Genomic DNA, 16,163 nt, shown 5'->3' with positions numbered 1-16,163 from the left:
TTCGAATAAGAAAAAAGTTTACGTAAGAGATAATGTTACTGTATAATATCCTGCTTATTAACATGGTTACCTGCAAAAGAAAAAAAATCAATAATCTGACACAAAATATTAATCTAAGGATGATTTTATGGGTTTGACCACGGTTTTACTGCTCCTCCAGACTCTAAGATTAGAAATGTGTCCATACCAATAGTCCATTATATATAGCAACAGTCTGTTATACAGAAATAACAGACCTCAAAATGCTGTAATTTACCAATCAGAATCAAGTATTAAATGAAAGCATGTGATAAGTAAGGGATTATTTAAAATGAGCTTGACATTACTGAGAAATAAACCCTGGCAGGGTGGTGCAGGACTGGGACCAGAAAATTTTTATGGATTCATGAATTGCGTCCATAGCAACGGTCTGTTCTTCATAGCAACAGTCTACTATATAGAAATAACAGACCTAGAATACTGTAATTGACCAATCAGAATCAAGTATTTATGCAAAAAAGCCTGTATAGAAAATCTTGGCTCCCTTCTTTAGATACAAAGTACTGTCATCCATGCATCTAACTAGGTTGTTCATCAAAAGAATAGCATTTTATTTTGTTTTTAACAATTACAATGTTTAAATACATTAACTTGAAATCCCTTCTTTTTTGACGACTTTGTCACTAATTAGGATTTGAAACTATTTGCACATTCAGAACAAGAAAACTTATCTTTGCCTGGGTAAGTGCCAGACTCATAATGTGCTATATTATGCTCGAACAGGTAGTCCTCCATTTTTATTTTTTTTTGTCAAAATACAAATGCCAGATCAAAGGTTCAAAGACTCAACACACTGGCAGAGAGTTCATCATGTTTACAAGTGTAGACTGAACTGTCAGAGGCCATACAGTGGAAGTTGTTATTCTGTTTAAGGCTGAAGTTTCTCTTGAAGTGTGCAGCAAGGTTCCACTACGTCAGAAACAGTCGATATCTATTCAAAACCTCAACATCAAAGTGACTCAGTCCTTCACAAGACTGTCAGCACGCTTTGTAAAAATGAAGTAAATACACCACATCACGGTGAGATCGCTGTGAATCGTGTGTCTCTGTGTAATGTGTCGAGTTTTGTCTGACGATATGTACACAAGGAGAAGATACTCCAGTACATGGTTTATAGAGCTTCAAACTTTGGAGTAGTGGTGTCTCTAAGAAAGTCTAATAAGAGTGTAACAGTGGGAAAAATAAATACTTAACCTTACAGTGCCGTTCTCTTGTAATGTGACCTAAACTACCATCTTATGAAGTCTAATAAAGGTCAAGCAGTGGAAAATAATCCACTTCAGTATACAGTACAGTTCTGTTGTAAGGTGTCCTACATTACCATCTTATCAAGTCTAATAAAGGTGTAACAGTGGAAAATAATACACTTTAGTTTACAGTGCAGTTCCGTTGTAATCAGTCTTAAATTACCTTCTAATGAAGTCTTCTTCTTCTGTTCTTAATTACCCTATAAGAACATCTAATAAGAGCTATTTAGGGTATAACTACTATCTAATTAAGAACATATTAACTCTATTTCTTTGTCCAATTTGATACAAAGTATTGCTCGTTATGTCTTATTAGTGAACTATAAAATAAGGTGCGACCAGGAGTTTTATAACAAGAGCAAATGATGTATGTATGTTGTGATTATAATATTGCATATGATTGTGGCATACAGAAACCCAACTAAAGACAAAAATAGACCTTCATCTGTTCTGTGCAGCTATGTAACTACCCAGGACATGCACACACACACACACACACACACACACACACACACACACACACACACACACACACACACACACACACACACACACACACACACACACACACACACACACACACACACGTACAACCATTGTGTCTATGGGGGTTATAGTTTAGTGTGGCGATTAATCATGAAATGGATAGCTGTGCAACAGGAATACACAACATCAGTGCAGGTGGTTGTGTGTGTGTGTGTGTGTGTGTGTGTGTGTGTGTGTGTGTGTGTGTGTGTGTGTGTGTGTGTGTGTGTGTGTGCTGGAGAGAGGCAGATATACAGCGCGCAGAGGTCCGCTGAACACTGACAGAGAGATACAGCCATAACACAGACTAGGATTTACAGCATATGCCACATGTATCACACTTGCATAACACTTGCATAATCAGATCCCTGCTCGTGCTGAGGATGTCCAGCGATGGCGGCGCACACACAGTACATTAGGGATGATGGTAAATCAGACCAAAGACTGTGAGAGGCTGGGCCTTTCTGTCTGCCTGCTGTTTGACTGCTTGGACAGTATCCCTTTCAAGTAAACTGCCTGCCACTGCAATGTGATTTACTGAGATGCCTTAAATCTTGTACATGATGGACATCTTTAAAGTAAAGGTCAAGTGCATGAGATTTAGAGGGTTTGTTTAATGCAGTTTTACAAACCAGGCAAACCAAACACCGGTGAGTTTCCTGGCCACCGTAGATTCGGGTGTGACAAGTGGTCCTAAGCTGCAATCTGCAACCAACTTGCATCATATCATGTGCAGACTCAACTCTGAGCTACGGTCTATGAATGAAAGAACTCAGCACTGTAGCAGCCTATGGTTTATCTTCAGAGTTTCACACAGTTAAATAAAATATCACATTGATTTAACAGACTCTAATCTACAGTAAAAGCTCTGAGTAAAGAATTAACATGCACACTCCTGACTTGACTTTGCTTTTCAGGGTTAGTTAAGATTGAATCAAACTCTGTTTAATTAGACTTGCCCGAATCCTAATTAGTATACTAATTGAAACAGAATTATGGAGGTAATTTTTTATAATTAATGGAATTATGTCAATAGATTATAAATTCATCAAGTGGGGGCATGTCTCTGCTGTCTGTGTGAGGGTATGTGGGAATATGGATATGTATGCATATATGTGTGTATTTCCATAGCCAGTATAGATACTTAAAATCCAGTGAGAAAAGTATATTTTCATTGAACCATGAAACAAAAAGCTCATATTGTACTTTTTGGAACAGTTTTTTGAAACAATTTTCTCACTTGTTGTTGAACAAAATTACAACCAGATTAAAACATAATGAAACATGATATTTTAAAAAAACAAAATCAAGTGTTAAAGGAAAATTCTGTAATAAATTTGCTGTAATTTATCATAAAATTACCATGATATACCTTTAAGGAAACATGCAAAGTTGAAATATTTGCTTCTCTGACAGCAATGCTGCAGCCACGGTGTACTACGTTTAAATGTCTATGCCAGGCTGAGATAACTGCTTTCACATTAATTACAGTTCAGCTTAAGGCCTACTGTTTGCAAAATGAGTAAGTGTCTGTTTATGAGCTATAAGAAATCATTAATAATCTTTTAAACGGAGTAGATATTCATAATGGTAAATTGAGCAATGTGCTAATGAAGTTTGGCAGTGTATTTTTGGAGCGGCTGGGTTTTGTTTTCAGTGCAACAGGCTTAAATGTTACATTGGCAGACAACTGACAGTTATAAACAGCTGATCAACTTACAGTCAGTTATTATTGTCAATTTGTAATATTACACTGCATGGTCCTGCAGTGTTCCTGCAGCCTGCCTGAGGTCCCTCAAATCTGGGAAAAGGGGGGTGGGGGGGGGGCAGGGTAAAAAACTTGTTTCAACCACTGACTGTATATTAAATAAGGATTTGATCTATTTAACATAAAGTCTATGGCTCAAACTCGCTTTTTTTTGACTGTTGGACTCTTTTTTGAATGCACAATTGGTAGATATTGCTCTTTAAAGTTTAAAGAGCTAGAGTTTAAAAAGTTAGAGTTTTATTTAAACAAAAAAAATCGGAAAAGCATGGGTTTTAAAACTAAGTAGTTAGCCCATTTGCTATAAGAAGCCTGAAATGAGAGAGGTGTTTTGAATTTTACTGCATTAAATTCCAAACGCACTCGAATTCCAAGTCCAATCCAAATCTGTAATCACATTAACACATTCAATAGCACTGACTTTTTTTCCAATTAAAAATGTTTTAAAGTAAAAGGGACAAAATGTAAAAAAAAAAAACACCTTTTCTTCAAAGGAACAGTAGGATACCGTTGTGATATTGATGTAACTGTTTTCTGCAAAGCACTTCATAGTCCTTTTCTGAGACGTTCTTCATAAATAAGGTTTATTGTTACAGTTATAGTATGCATGTGTGCATTGATAAAATGGATTCTTTTGGAATGCTGCAGTCTGTTTCATACTCATGTAATTACTGAGCAAAACATCAATGAAAAGAACAGAACATAATCTTCTTCATACACAGGGGAAAAACAGCATTATAACTGAATGCAGTTTCCAAGGACAGGCCACAAGGGTTTATCCTGCTTCAGTGAAAACAAGCCTTGAGCAGGAGTTTGGTTTTCAAAAGGAATAACAGACTGCAGCATGGCCTGTCTGCCTGTAGCCACAGCATCTCACACACACACACACACACACACACACACACACACACACACACACACACACACACACACACACACAGACAGACATGCACGCACACATGAACATGCATGATGCTCTTGCTCGGTATTGACACCCTGTGCTCTGTTACTCCGTGGCAGCAGGCAGGTGGTATTGGCATTTTGTTGCAGGGACAAACATTTTGGCTCATTTGATTGCTGTTTAGAAAGGAGAAACTTCCCTCCTCTGAGTTGCCCACAGGTAAGGAGTGGGAAACTTTACACACATCCACACATGCACACACAGTCACATGCACACACACACACTAAAGGACAATCAATTGTTGGTGACATTCTTCAAACAGTCAGTGGCCTGCAGCTAGAAGGTCACCAGTCAGAATTCCCAATCCGGCTGGGAAAATATGGATGGTTAAAGTAAATGAACGGCGCTCTTCTCTCCCTCTGTAACTACCGCTGATGTCCCCCGCAGCAGAAGCTGCAGCCTCCAGCTGCTCAGCAGTCAATAGCTGTGGAAACGCTGTGGAACTGGGTGAATGTGAAGTAAGGTATCGCTGGAAAATAAGGTGGAACTCAATTTATTTACTGGGAGAAATACAAAATGAAAAACCAAACAACAAATTTGCTCTGTGCTAACTCTGCCACTTTTATTATTATTTTTAGTTTAGTTTATCTCTCTGCTTTCTCGCTCACCCAATCACATTCTCTGCCCCCCCCCCCCCCCCCCGCTGTTTGCTTTCACACTAGTTGAGTAGTTGTTACATTAGAAATTTCCATCAATAATGCAATCTGATGTGAAAACACTGCTTCTGTATCGCTGCTTCTGTAATTGAAAAAAAATATGCTGATGTCTCCAGCAATCCTCCACTGGTCTGACAAACCCTCAGTCAAAAATATACATTGATCCTTTTTTCTTGTCCTGATTGTAACTGTGAGGATGTCCAGCAAGCCATCAGTCACAGCACTAACTTCACCTGCTGCATAACTTTAAAAATGCAAAAAAAAAAAAGAGGGCAAGATGTTGTGGGGGGTGGGGGGTGGGGGGGGGTGGTGGGGGGGTTGTGGGGGGGTGTTGGTGTGGCCAGAGAGAACGATCACTGCTTAGTTAGTAGCTGGAGCTCATCAACCACGAGCAGCTGCTGTCAGTCAGACTCACTGTGTCCGCGGAGAAACGCTGGAAACACAGAGAAGCGCTGGAGCTTTGACAGTCACTAGAAGCACATTTGTGGCCCTTTTGGGAAAAAAAAAGTTTTTGTGTTGTAGCTAGCAGCTCAGAGAGGCTGCTCACTCTGGCGTCTGCCATCAAAAGCAGCAAAACGTAAAAACATTATGCAGAGGGGTGGCAAAAATAATTGGAAACTCCTGCAAATCATGAATCTGAGCACTATTTCATAGTTTGTTAACCTGCTTTTTTAAATGGAAATTTTAGGATGATTCACGTTGACACATATTTCAAGCCAGAAGAGAGATTTAAACATTGGCATAGCATTACTGTTAAGTTTCATCTAAGGGAGAACTGGATAGCTTTCAGAAAATCTTGGTCATATATAGTTCAGACAAACTTTATCTTTTTTTTAGGTATTTACATACCAGGACTTATTTTAAATTCATGGAGAAATGTGACCAATTTAAGCAACATATTCATTGACATGTATTAAAGTAAGGAATAATCAAAGATATAGTCAAACGTTCAGTCAATTAAGACAGACTCAGCAGAAAAAGTTTGATTAAAATGAGAGAATGAATCTGGACTTGTCAGTTCGTCGGAGGACTGGTTGAATATGTGCTTTGTAAAGTCTGCTTCCACCAGGTTGGGTCTTTGGAGAGAGAAGTCAGTTGGTGGAATATGATTAGAAATTTGATTTCACCCAAGATAAAATGTGTACAGACAGGTGAGATGGAAGGAGAACAGCTGGCAGATCATTTCCATATACTTTGGCGCTGCCCAGCCTTTCAGCCATACTGGCAGGAGGTAATACAAGTAATAAAGAACATTTTTTGGAGATGGATTTGACTGCTCCTTCTCTAAAGTCTATTTGGGTGATATCACATTTCATCTACTGGTGCACGATAAAGATTTATTAAAAATATTATAAGCAGCCGGCAAGAAAGCTGTAACACGAAAAGGGTGACAGATCGACTCTCCAACGAAGACCGACTGGATTGATGCTGTGATTGACGTTCAAAACGTGGAGGGAGTGACTTTAAACGGTTTGACGGTTTCTTGCAATACTGCGAGAAACAGACCATGTTTGTGACCTCAAAACATGGCCACTGATCTGTTACTGTATAACATCTGTATGAAAGCATAGGTGACAACAGTTTTTTTAGTTTTATACCCCACGCATATTTGATCATTTTTCTTAAAGGAATAGCTCACTTAAAACAATGAAAATCAAGTCATTATCTACTCACCTTCATGCTGATTGAAAGTTGAGTCTAGTTCTTTAGTACAAAACACTGGACTTTTACAGAAAAACAATGTTGCAGAATCTCCCAAAAAACTGAAGTGAATGGTGACAAGTTTTCAAACGTAACCTCTCCGAAAACTTGACATGCCAAGTTGGCTTGTCAGACGTCATTTACACCAAAAATCCAGTATCGGTTGGGCTCTAATATATTGAGTACAGCACATTGAGTCACACAAACCATCTGAGTGAGTGTTGAATGGGGGGCTGGGGGTGAGAAGCCAGCTTTATGTTATGGTATGGACACACAGGGAGACATGCATACATCAGGCGATGTACAGAATGTAAATTGATGGTTTTTTTGCATGCATGTTTGCGAGCACACGAATACGAATTGTTCATAAATTTACATCTCTATCCCTCTATATACATTGTGTGTGTATACATGCATATGTACATATATGTTGTGGTTTCATTGCTGATATCTGGTTCTCCGATTGTCAGACAAGCCCTCAAAGCTCACGGAGCTTTAAATTAAACACACGTAGGATATTCATCAAAGATGTCCTGATAAAAATAGAAATGCTAACACTCCAAAACTATTCCTCTTAGACTGTCAAACTAAGTGCAAAACATGAGTGCAATTGGGTCGCTTTCAATGTGTGTGTGTGTGTGTGTGTGTGTGTGCGCGCGCCCACGTCTGCGTGTGTACGTGTGTTGATGGGGGTTATTTCATCTGCATTGCATCATCATAGGGTAATAATTTTGATTTTTTTTTTCACTTTTCCTTTTGAAATGAGCCAAGCTGTGAATGTTTTATAAATGGGGCCTTGTGCACTGTGCTGGGAGCCGGTGGTATGGTGTGTGCGTGTGTGTGTGTGTGTGTGTGTGTGTGTGTGTGTGTGTGTGTGTGGGTGGGTGTGTGTAGGGGTCTTAGAGGGTCCCTGATGGTTTCCATTCTGGTGTCTGTAGGGCTTAAACTTTGTTTTCAATAGCTTTCAATAGCTAGTGTGACTTGTCCTTTCTTTTAAAAAAGAGAAATGGTTCCAATCTCCTTGTGACTGCTTTTGTGTGTGACCATGGCAACGATGCTGTGATAGGTATGTTGTACCTTCTGGACTGAACTGACCAAAAACAGTGAAAATACTTCTACATAACAAAAGAAAATTTAAGAAACTGGCATTTCTTTGGGTAAAACTTGAGTTTACACTGTGGTGAACTGCTATTTCAGCTGATGGAAAACTGGCAACAGAAAAATGATCAAATACTGGAATTGATTGTCGTTTTATTTTCCAGTTTTCTGTATACTCACGTCCATGAACTCCACATTAGCCTTAGGTCCCGTGGCCTCATTTAGGATTTTAATGGCAACAGGAATCTTCACCGTTTCACCCTCTGGAACCCAAATACCCTAAAAAAAAAAACATACACACAAACAGATGATGAGCCGTTGCACTGAACGGAAAGACGCTAACGATTTGAACAGGAGGAATCTCAATTCACTCTGAATTCTACTTATTCTACTTTGTCAGCTTTCTTAATAATCATCTTTCATATTCTCACCGGCAGTATGAGCGTGTTCTGCACACCGTGTGATTAAAGGTTATTTTGTCCTTCAAAAAGACTTGGGCAAAACTATTTAATCATTTTGAAGTATCTAATTTCAGGTGGGATTAAAGTGATTAAGCAGCTGCCAAATTTCTCAAAGCATTTAAAAACGAAGAGAAATCAAGTGCCTCTCAATTTTTTTTTTTTTTCCAAATGTGTCGCACCTTTGTTCTGCCCTGATGTGACTACATATCCCCGGTGACAGCAGGCCCAACACCTCTGCTGTAATTTCTGCTTTTGAGACAGTCTTCCTACCTGTGCTCGAGTAGATGGTTATTACTTTAACAGAATGAACTGCTGTTTTTTTTCTCAAATTAAATGCATTCAGGGCTGCAATACTGTCCATTTCTTTGATAGCTGACAAAGTTTTTTGGCACACTACTTTGAGCGAATAATGCACTTCACCACTTGGTTGTACCATTTCCAAAATCACACTCATTATCCTAACTGGCTTTCTACATATAGCTAGGATTTTTTTTTGTCATCTGGTGCCAAGGGGGAGCTTGACCAATATGTGGGGTGCTACGGAAATAGTCATGACTTCACAGTTTTTTAATAAGGAAGTTCTAATTTTTTCAATAAAATCAGATAGGGCACACAACACGTTCTGCAGCCATTAATCAGTAAAACAATACATCCAAAACATACAAATCTTCAATCAGTCTTAAAATGCATGATCAGTCGACTGCGCAGTGGTGATAATATTTCAGATGGGGTCAGAAATGGAACGAATAATACCCAAACTGCAGCCAGAACAAGTGCAATACATACTTGTAAAGTGAACTACTTACGTCATAATCTGAACAATTATATTTCTCTTGCAAAAAAAAAACAATACACATCCTTACATTGGTCATAATGTCACGGATTAAATATCTGTTACGACATCAGAAATTAAAGGAATAATATCCACAGTGCAGTTTACCCTTATGCCTGGATAATTAGTAAATGTCCATATTTTTCTCATCTACACAAGCCTATGAACGGCAGATATTTTCAGATCAATAGATTGTGTATATGTCTGAGAATGCACTATTCAGTGCAAACCAGATGGAGCTGGAGCTCAATGTGACACGCAGGTCAACACCTCCCACTCTAAGCACATTGTTCTCATCCAGGTTGACTGTGCAGCCCAGCCAGCTGTCGGCTGTTCTCAGGGTCAGACAGAACCTTCAGGTTATGTAAAGGTAAAGGTAAAGGCCAACTTAATAATGATCATACGTTCACACAGGGTAAAATTATACAAGCAAATCCTTTTACATTTAACTCATCCTAGTATTAGCCAGCACCTTGGTTAGGAGTACTGACAGGAGCATTGACCTAGCATAGATGTTTTTTTTATGTTATCCAGAAAGGCTTATTAAAGGTTTTCAATGAGCCTTTAAGGGAGATTCTAATTTTTTTTCTTTAATCCATCTATCACCAGCGGGGGGTGAAACAAGTTTCCACTTTAAAAGGATGAGATGACAGGCCAGAAAGCCTGAGCTCTTTGTAATGGTATGGGGAGGTTTTCTGCAGGCAGAATGTCAAGTTTTGCTGTTAGTGGGTTAGGATTAATGATCATGTTGCAGGCATCTTAAAGTGTTTCAAATATATTTGTCCTGCAGGATGGGACAGTGCACACATGCATACTATAAGGTTAGCAGGTAAGTGTTTACACCCACTACAGACGTCATACATTTAGGTATATCGTTACTGATTTAGTGTTACTGTAGTTGATTCTATGCAAAAATCAAAACCTCTAACTAGAGCAAGCCATGCCTTGCACAAAATGAGGCTGAATGAGCCGGATCAACATTGAGATTCAGCTTTTCTTCTGACAGCCCAGTACATAGGTTAGCCTCACAAGACTTTTGTATTTGAGCCAGGCAGCTTGCACCTGAAAGAGCCAACAGGGCCACAAATAGTCAAGACGAGGCATTTTTTTCTAAGGCTTCAGTGTAAAAAAAACCCAACATTTTTAAAATATTTGAAATATATGATATTTTGTTCACCTCAGCTATGAATCTTTGCAGGTATGTTGCTATGTTCCTCTGCTAATAACGAACTACAAATGCAGGAAACAGAGGGACATCATGTTGCCCCACTTTTTCCGAACAGACCTGGGAAATCTCTGAGGTAAACGCCAGTTTAGGTTTAATTTAGTAACAGCTTGTTTCACCTGTTCATGTCGTCTTCTGGCTTACATGCACTACACCCGCGTGCTCGTGCACCTACACATGTGTCTGTGTGTGTGTGTGCACAGCAGGAACATGGCTCCATGGCATCACCAGTGGTCAAAAACTTTGAGTGTAGCAGCTCATGTAATTTGTGAGAGAGAAACAGTGAACTAAGGAGAAGTAAGCCACGGAGCAAAACACTCAATTTACACGTCATGCTGATTGCTGACACTCAACACCAGCCATGACCTCTGAGATGTGCCTGAAATAATAAGATCATGTAACGAGCTGCTCAAGTTAATCTGCTGACTGACTGATCTAGTGGAGGAGATTGAGGTTCCTCTGTGATATCTCCTGGCCACCAAAGAAAACTATCTGGGTCCTTGAGCTCACCCATGAGACTCGGACTGGATATGTATATATAATTACATGCCTGGAGGTGTCTGCTGATATCCCCCGGGGAAATGTGCAGGATGTTGCTTTGAAAACGCTCCAGCTCGCACACCTCTCACCCTTCTCTACTTTAATGTGAGTGGATGGATCTTCAAAATAACAAATGAAAATTTCAGTGAGAGAAAGTCTGTTCTGTCTAATTCCAGCACTGTCTTTCTCTACCTCTCCTCAACTCGTCATCACACTGGTGGTGACCTCAGCTACCTCTTATTTCACTGTAACCCCAGGGGTCTCGGTGTCTGCTATTACTTATTCTTTTCATCCCCCGCCTCCAGCCTTCCATCTCATTTCCTGTCATTAAGGATCCTGCAATCTGTCTCTCTTGTCTTCTTCTTTTTTTTTCCCAAGATCTCACATCATGTTCTCAAGTTAGTAGAATGAGCAAAATAATTTATTTGGCGGTACTAACCGAGACATATGCAAACAGTCACTATGACTTTATCTTTGCGTGTGTGTGTTTTTTACCTTGTAAACAGTCCCGAAGGCCCCAGAGCCGAGGATCTTGACCCTTTTGAGCTCCGTCTCTTTCAGGATGCGCAGCTGGGCCTGGTTGGGTGCTGTTCCGCTGGGTGTTAAAGGTTCCACCAGCTAAAAACAAAACACAAAAGTCATTCAACCAGTGGGTACTGTAACACAAACCCTGCAACACAAGTAAAGGTTGCTGTACAGTGAGTGCGTCATTTTTATGAATTACGACATGGCTTTGTTAAATACTCAACTCTGATCGGTCAATTACAGCAATTGAAGGTCTGTTGCTATGAAGAAGAGACGGTTGCTATGGGCAATGACCCACTCAGCGTACATTATCCTGCTTGTTACATAGCTTCTATCTGAATGAAATTGATAATTTGACACAAAACATTAATTTTAAATCAATTTTTATTGATTTAAGAATGATTTTATTTCCCCTCCTAGTCTGCTGAACAGAAATAACAGACATTAAAATGCTGTTTTGACCAATCGGAATCAAGTATTTAAAAAGCTGTGTAATAAATCTCAATCTCAAAGAGATTAATTCCTTTTTTCACACAACCCCTCTTCTGTATACAATGTCAGCATAACCTATAAACCCACAAATTATGCTTTATCATGGTAAAATAATAAAATAAATCATTGTAATATTGGATACTACTCATATTGTCAGCCATTTAACTAGAGGAGAACCATAAGACCACAAAATACTTTCATCTTCAAGTGTATACGCATCCCCAGGTAAATTTAAATAACCCCTTTTCAAGGAGATGGTGTCACCTAAAATTCCCGGCTTAAATGAAATAACATTTTAGTTGCCAATATTCACTTCTTATAAGACTGTTCCTCCAATTAATGACACCAAAAGGGCTGTTTCTAAAAAAAACTGTGACCTATTTCCTAGAAGTCAAGCTGTGAAACTCAAGCTTTTATCATAATTGATCAACAATTGCCATGGAGTTACTTTGAAATGAGTTTTTCTTAAAATAATAATAATTTCTTAAATTTGTGAAATTTGAATGCAATATTTATTGCATCTAATTAAAGTTGCAATTATTGTTAATCTTATCATGCATTTTGCTTCAAAAACCCCAACTTGTTTTAATTGCCCTGTACTCCAGGTGACAGCGGGGGTTAAAATGACATTTTTCCAACAAGACACGTCCAAACCCTGGAGTGTCTTCACCATTTAGATATCACAAGAGAGAAATGTAATATCTGAACAGAAGAGCAATGTGTGTCACTTTCATAAGTTCATAATAGTTGGTTTAGTTTGTTTGAGAGTCTCTCTCACTATATCTTTGGATCTCTGGACGCAAATATTTCATTTGATTTGGTAATTATATAAAAATAGTCTGTTTGATCTTCTCCCTCTCTTCGTATACGTTTAAAAAATGTATTTACTTCAAATATGCAACGCTCCTGCAGTGAGCGTACGTGAACACGTTTATTTTATTTGTTTAATTGAGTGATTAATTAGTACAAATGTAATATCATGTAATTACTCAGCTATGCCTCTTGTTATGAATACCTCACAATAACAATATGTCTTCCCTGTGGGACGGAGGAAGACACAAAAGCAATGGATCTCTATTATTGTGCAGGAGTGAATGGTCAGAATATTTATGGGTGCAGGTGGAAGTGGAATACATGCATTGCGGGGGCGGGCAGTAATGGTCAGAAATCCACTGGGAGTGGGCAGAAGCATGACAACAGACCTGGGCAGGGCTCTAATGATGGACTGTATTGTGGTTGAAATAACATTAAGTATGAGGAAAAAAAATTACTAAACAAACGTGTTTCTGTTTTAGTGGTTGTACGGTTCACTTGACTATAAGACTTATAAGACAAGAAGTCAAAACACCCCTTTTCTGACACCTTTGAACTCGCTAGGGCTCGCTACCTTTAAGGTATTGATTACAATAATACAGAACCAAGTACCATTTAAATGATATGTGCATTCAGTCCTTTTTGTGCCCAGATCTGGATAAAAAGACCTGCAGCTAATCACCGCAAGCATTCTTCACAAAGAAGAATGATATCATAACTTTATAAACTTATGATATCAGCACCAATACCAATACCTGTAAAGTGATACCAAAACCAATGCAGTACATCATTCAAAATGTTTTTTTCTAACCTCTAGAACTCACTCAACCTCATTTAGACTGCTCAGCCTAACTTGCTGAAGATTTACACTGCTCCAAACTAACTGACACCAGGTCACATACCAGCACAGTTCACTACATTGATCCCAAACCTCAGAGGACAGAGGAGCTGAGTGGATAAAGTTTAGTTTCGATTGCTTGGTTGCGGCTCAGTGATGGACTGATACTGACTGTCTTTGACCCGACGTCAAACTTGAAAGCTTGCCATGTTTTATGTTACAGTGTTTCACTTCTTAATTTGCAGGTTAATCTGCAGACGATGGCGTTAGCATGTTGCTAGGTTGATGCTGGACTAATGTTATATATATTATTTAAGAACAGTCAAGAGAAACTGTGTGAACGTTGAGCCGCATTTGAAGCCAGCTAAATATTGAGAGTAGTGGCTTGGATGCTGGTCAATAACTGTTTTGTCATGTTGCTCTTTTTTACTGCAGCGTTAGCTCAGCTAGTGTTAGCTTTGATAGTCCAGTCTGCTATATGATCATTGCCGGTATGTGTGAAAAACAAATCGGCAAACTGCATAAATTCATTATCTTGGCAACAATCTGTAACTTTGATTGGCAGTCATTTATTCTGTCAGGTGGAGTGCCAGTTTAGTTAGTGGAGGAATAATGTTCTAATTTTACCAATCGATTGGTTTAAGAGTAGGTACAATTTCAGTTGACCAAGATTTTCCTTGGTTGACTTCAGCCCCCCAGCAGATGGGTGCACGAAAAGCAAAAAAGAAAGAGATGGGGGAGGTGGATAGATGTGGAGCCTGAAAAGGAGTTGACACTTTTGTTGTCTCATTACTGCTCGAGTGGAGGAACGAACAGCTTTAATAGCAAGAGAGGGAGAAACATTATATGAGGGGAGGGATGGAGGAAGATGTGGAGTGGGAGAGGAACTGTGGCAGAAACAACAACAACAACAACAAGACAACGATGGAGGAGCGAGCAGCTGAATTAGTCAGAGGATGCAGAAGCATAAGAGAGGGAGCAATATAAGGAGAATTAGGAAAGGAGCGGAAGATTAGAGAGGGGAGGGCGGGCAGAGGGAAGAAAACAGAGAGAGAGTGTAAATCAGCCTGGCTGTGGTCTGCAGCTTCTGTCCCTCTGGCTCATGGTTACCATTTGATTAAAAAAAATAGCCATTCTTCATTTAAATGGAATAACAAATCAGCTTCTGCAGGGTGGAAACAAGAAGGGCGGGGGCCACACACACACAAAACAATACAGATGTCTTAAAAATGATCCATCCACTCACACACACACACACACACTCACACACACACACACACACACACACACACACACACACACACACACACACTCACACACACTCACGCACACTCACGCACACACACACACACACAGTGGGATGCTATTCCACGGTGCAGGGAGCTGTCCAGCAGTAGTGGTGCTGAAGATGTTGAGGCTGTGCAGCAGCCACAGTGCAGCACACTGGAGCTGTCCACTGTCTCACTCTGCAAGCCAGTGCTGAAACCCAACCAAAAAGGGTGTAGTCACACAAACTTACTACTTGCTGGTTTAATTTTACTATGCTAAAGCTGAGACACATCTCAAACCAACTGTGGAAATGGGTGCTGCGGTCTGACGAGTCCACATTTCAGATTGATTTTTGGAAATCATGGACACTGTGTCCTCCAGGCTAAAGGAAAGAAGGACCATCCAGATTGTTACCAGTGCTAAGTTCAAAAGCCAGTAAGGTATGGGGGTGTGTTAGTGTCACATCTGTAAAGGCCCCACTGACACTGAAAGGTACATACAGGTTTTGGAGCAACATATGCTGCATTCCAGACAGCACCTTTTTCAGAGACGTTCCTGCTGATCTCAGCAAAACAATGACAAGACCCATTTTGCATGTGTTATAACAGAGTGTCTTTGAAGTAAAAGAGCTACTAGTTACTAGACTGGCCTGTCTGCAGTTCAAACCTGTCATTTTGTGCTTCAAAATGCAGCACACAAAATGTGTGGTGCATTATGAAGTACAAAATGCAACAAAAGAAACCCTGGACTGCACTTGACGTTGCATATTAAGCAAAAATGGGGAAGACTTTCACTTTCAAATGTGACAATTACTGCCTTCAAATGCTCACAGAGTGTTATTAAAAGAAAAGGTGATTGAATACAGTGGTAACAATGCCCCTGTAATCAGGTGGAACATTAAATATCTTGTCTTTATACTGTATTAAATTGACTATAGGTCAGAAAGTATTTGCAAATCATCACATTCTGTTTTTTTTATCAACGGTTTACACATTGTCCCGACTTTTTTGAAACTGGAGATTTCCCAAAAAAAAGTAATCAAGACATCAAGACAGCGACAGTGCATTGGCCATATACAATTCCAAGTATAATAATAATATGCTGAATTAGTGCAATTTTGTAATTTTAGAAGCTATCAGCAAAGATACTTCACTGACACTTGTGCAATCTGAAGAG

At 39.4% G+C, this 16,163-nt stretch overlaps 1 protein-coding gene across 1 annotated transcript in view; it reads right to left on the bottom strand.

Moving 5' to 3' along the window:
• erbb4b (erb-b2 receptor tyrosine kinase 4b) overlaps window positions 1–16,163 on the bottom strand; it is a 459,675-nt gene that overhangs the window by 76,328 nt on the left and 367,184 nt on the right. The window contains exons 18-19 of the mRNA XM_084725337.1: window positions 11,546–11,668; window positions 8,173–8,271 (exon numbers count right to left, since the gene is read on the bottom strand). Of these exons, the coding sequence (XP_084581463.1) occupies window positions 8,173–8,271; window positions 11,546–11,668 (222 nt within the window). The remainder of the gene's footprint in view (window positions 1–8,172; window positions 8,272–11,545; window positions 11,669–16,163) is intronic.

Source organism: Lutjanus erythropterus, chromosome 8, assembly GCF_056507025.1.
Source record: "Lutjanus erythropterus isolate fLutEry1 chromosome 8, fLutEry1.hap2, whole genome shotgun sequence".
Classification (NCBI taxonomy): Eukaryota; Metazoa; Chordata; class Actinopteri; order Lutjaniformes; family Lutjanidae; genus Lutjanus; species Lutjanus erythropterus.
The sequence above is the reverse complement of the archived record's forward strand: the minus strand, read 5'-3'. Positions and strand labels throughout refer to the sequence as shown.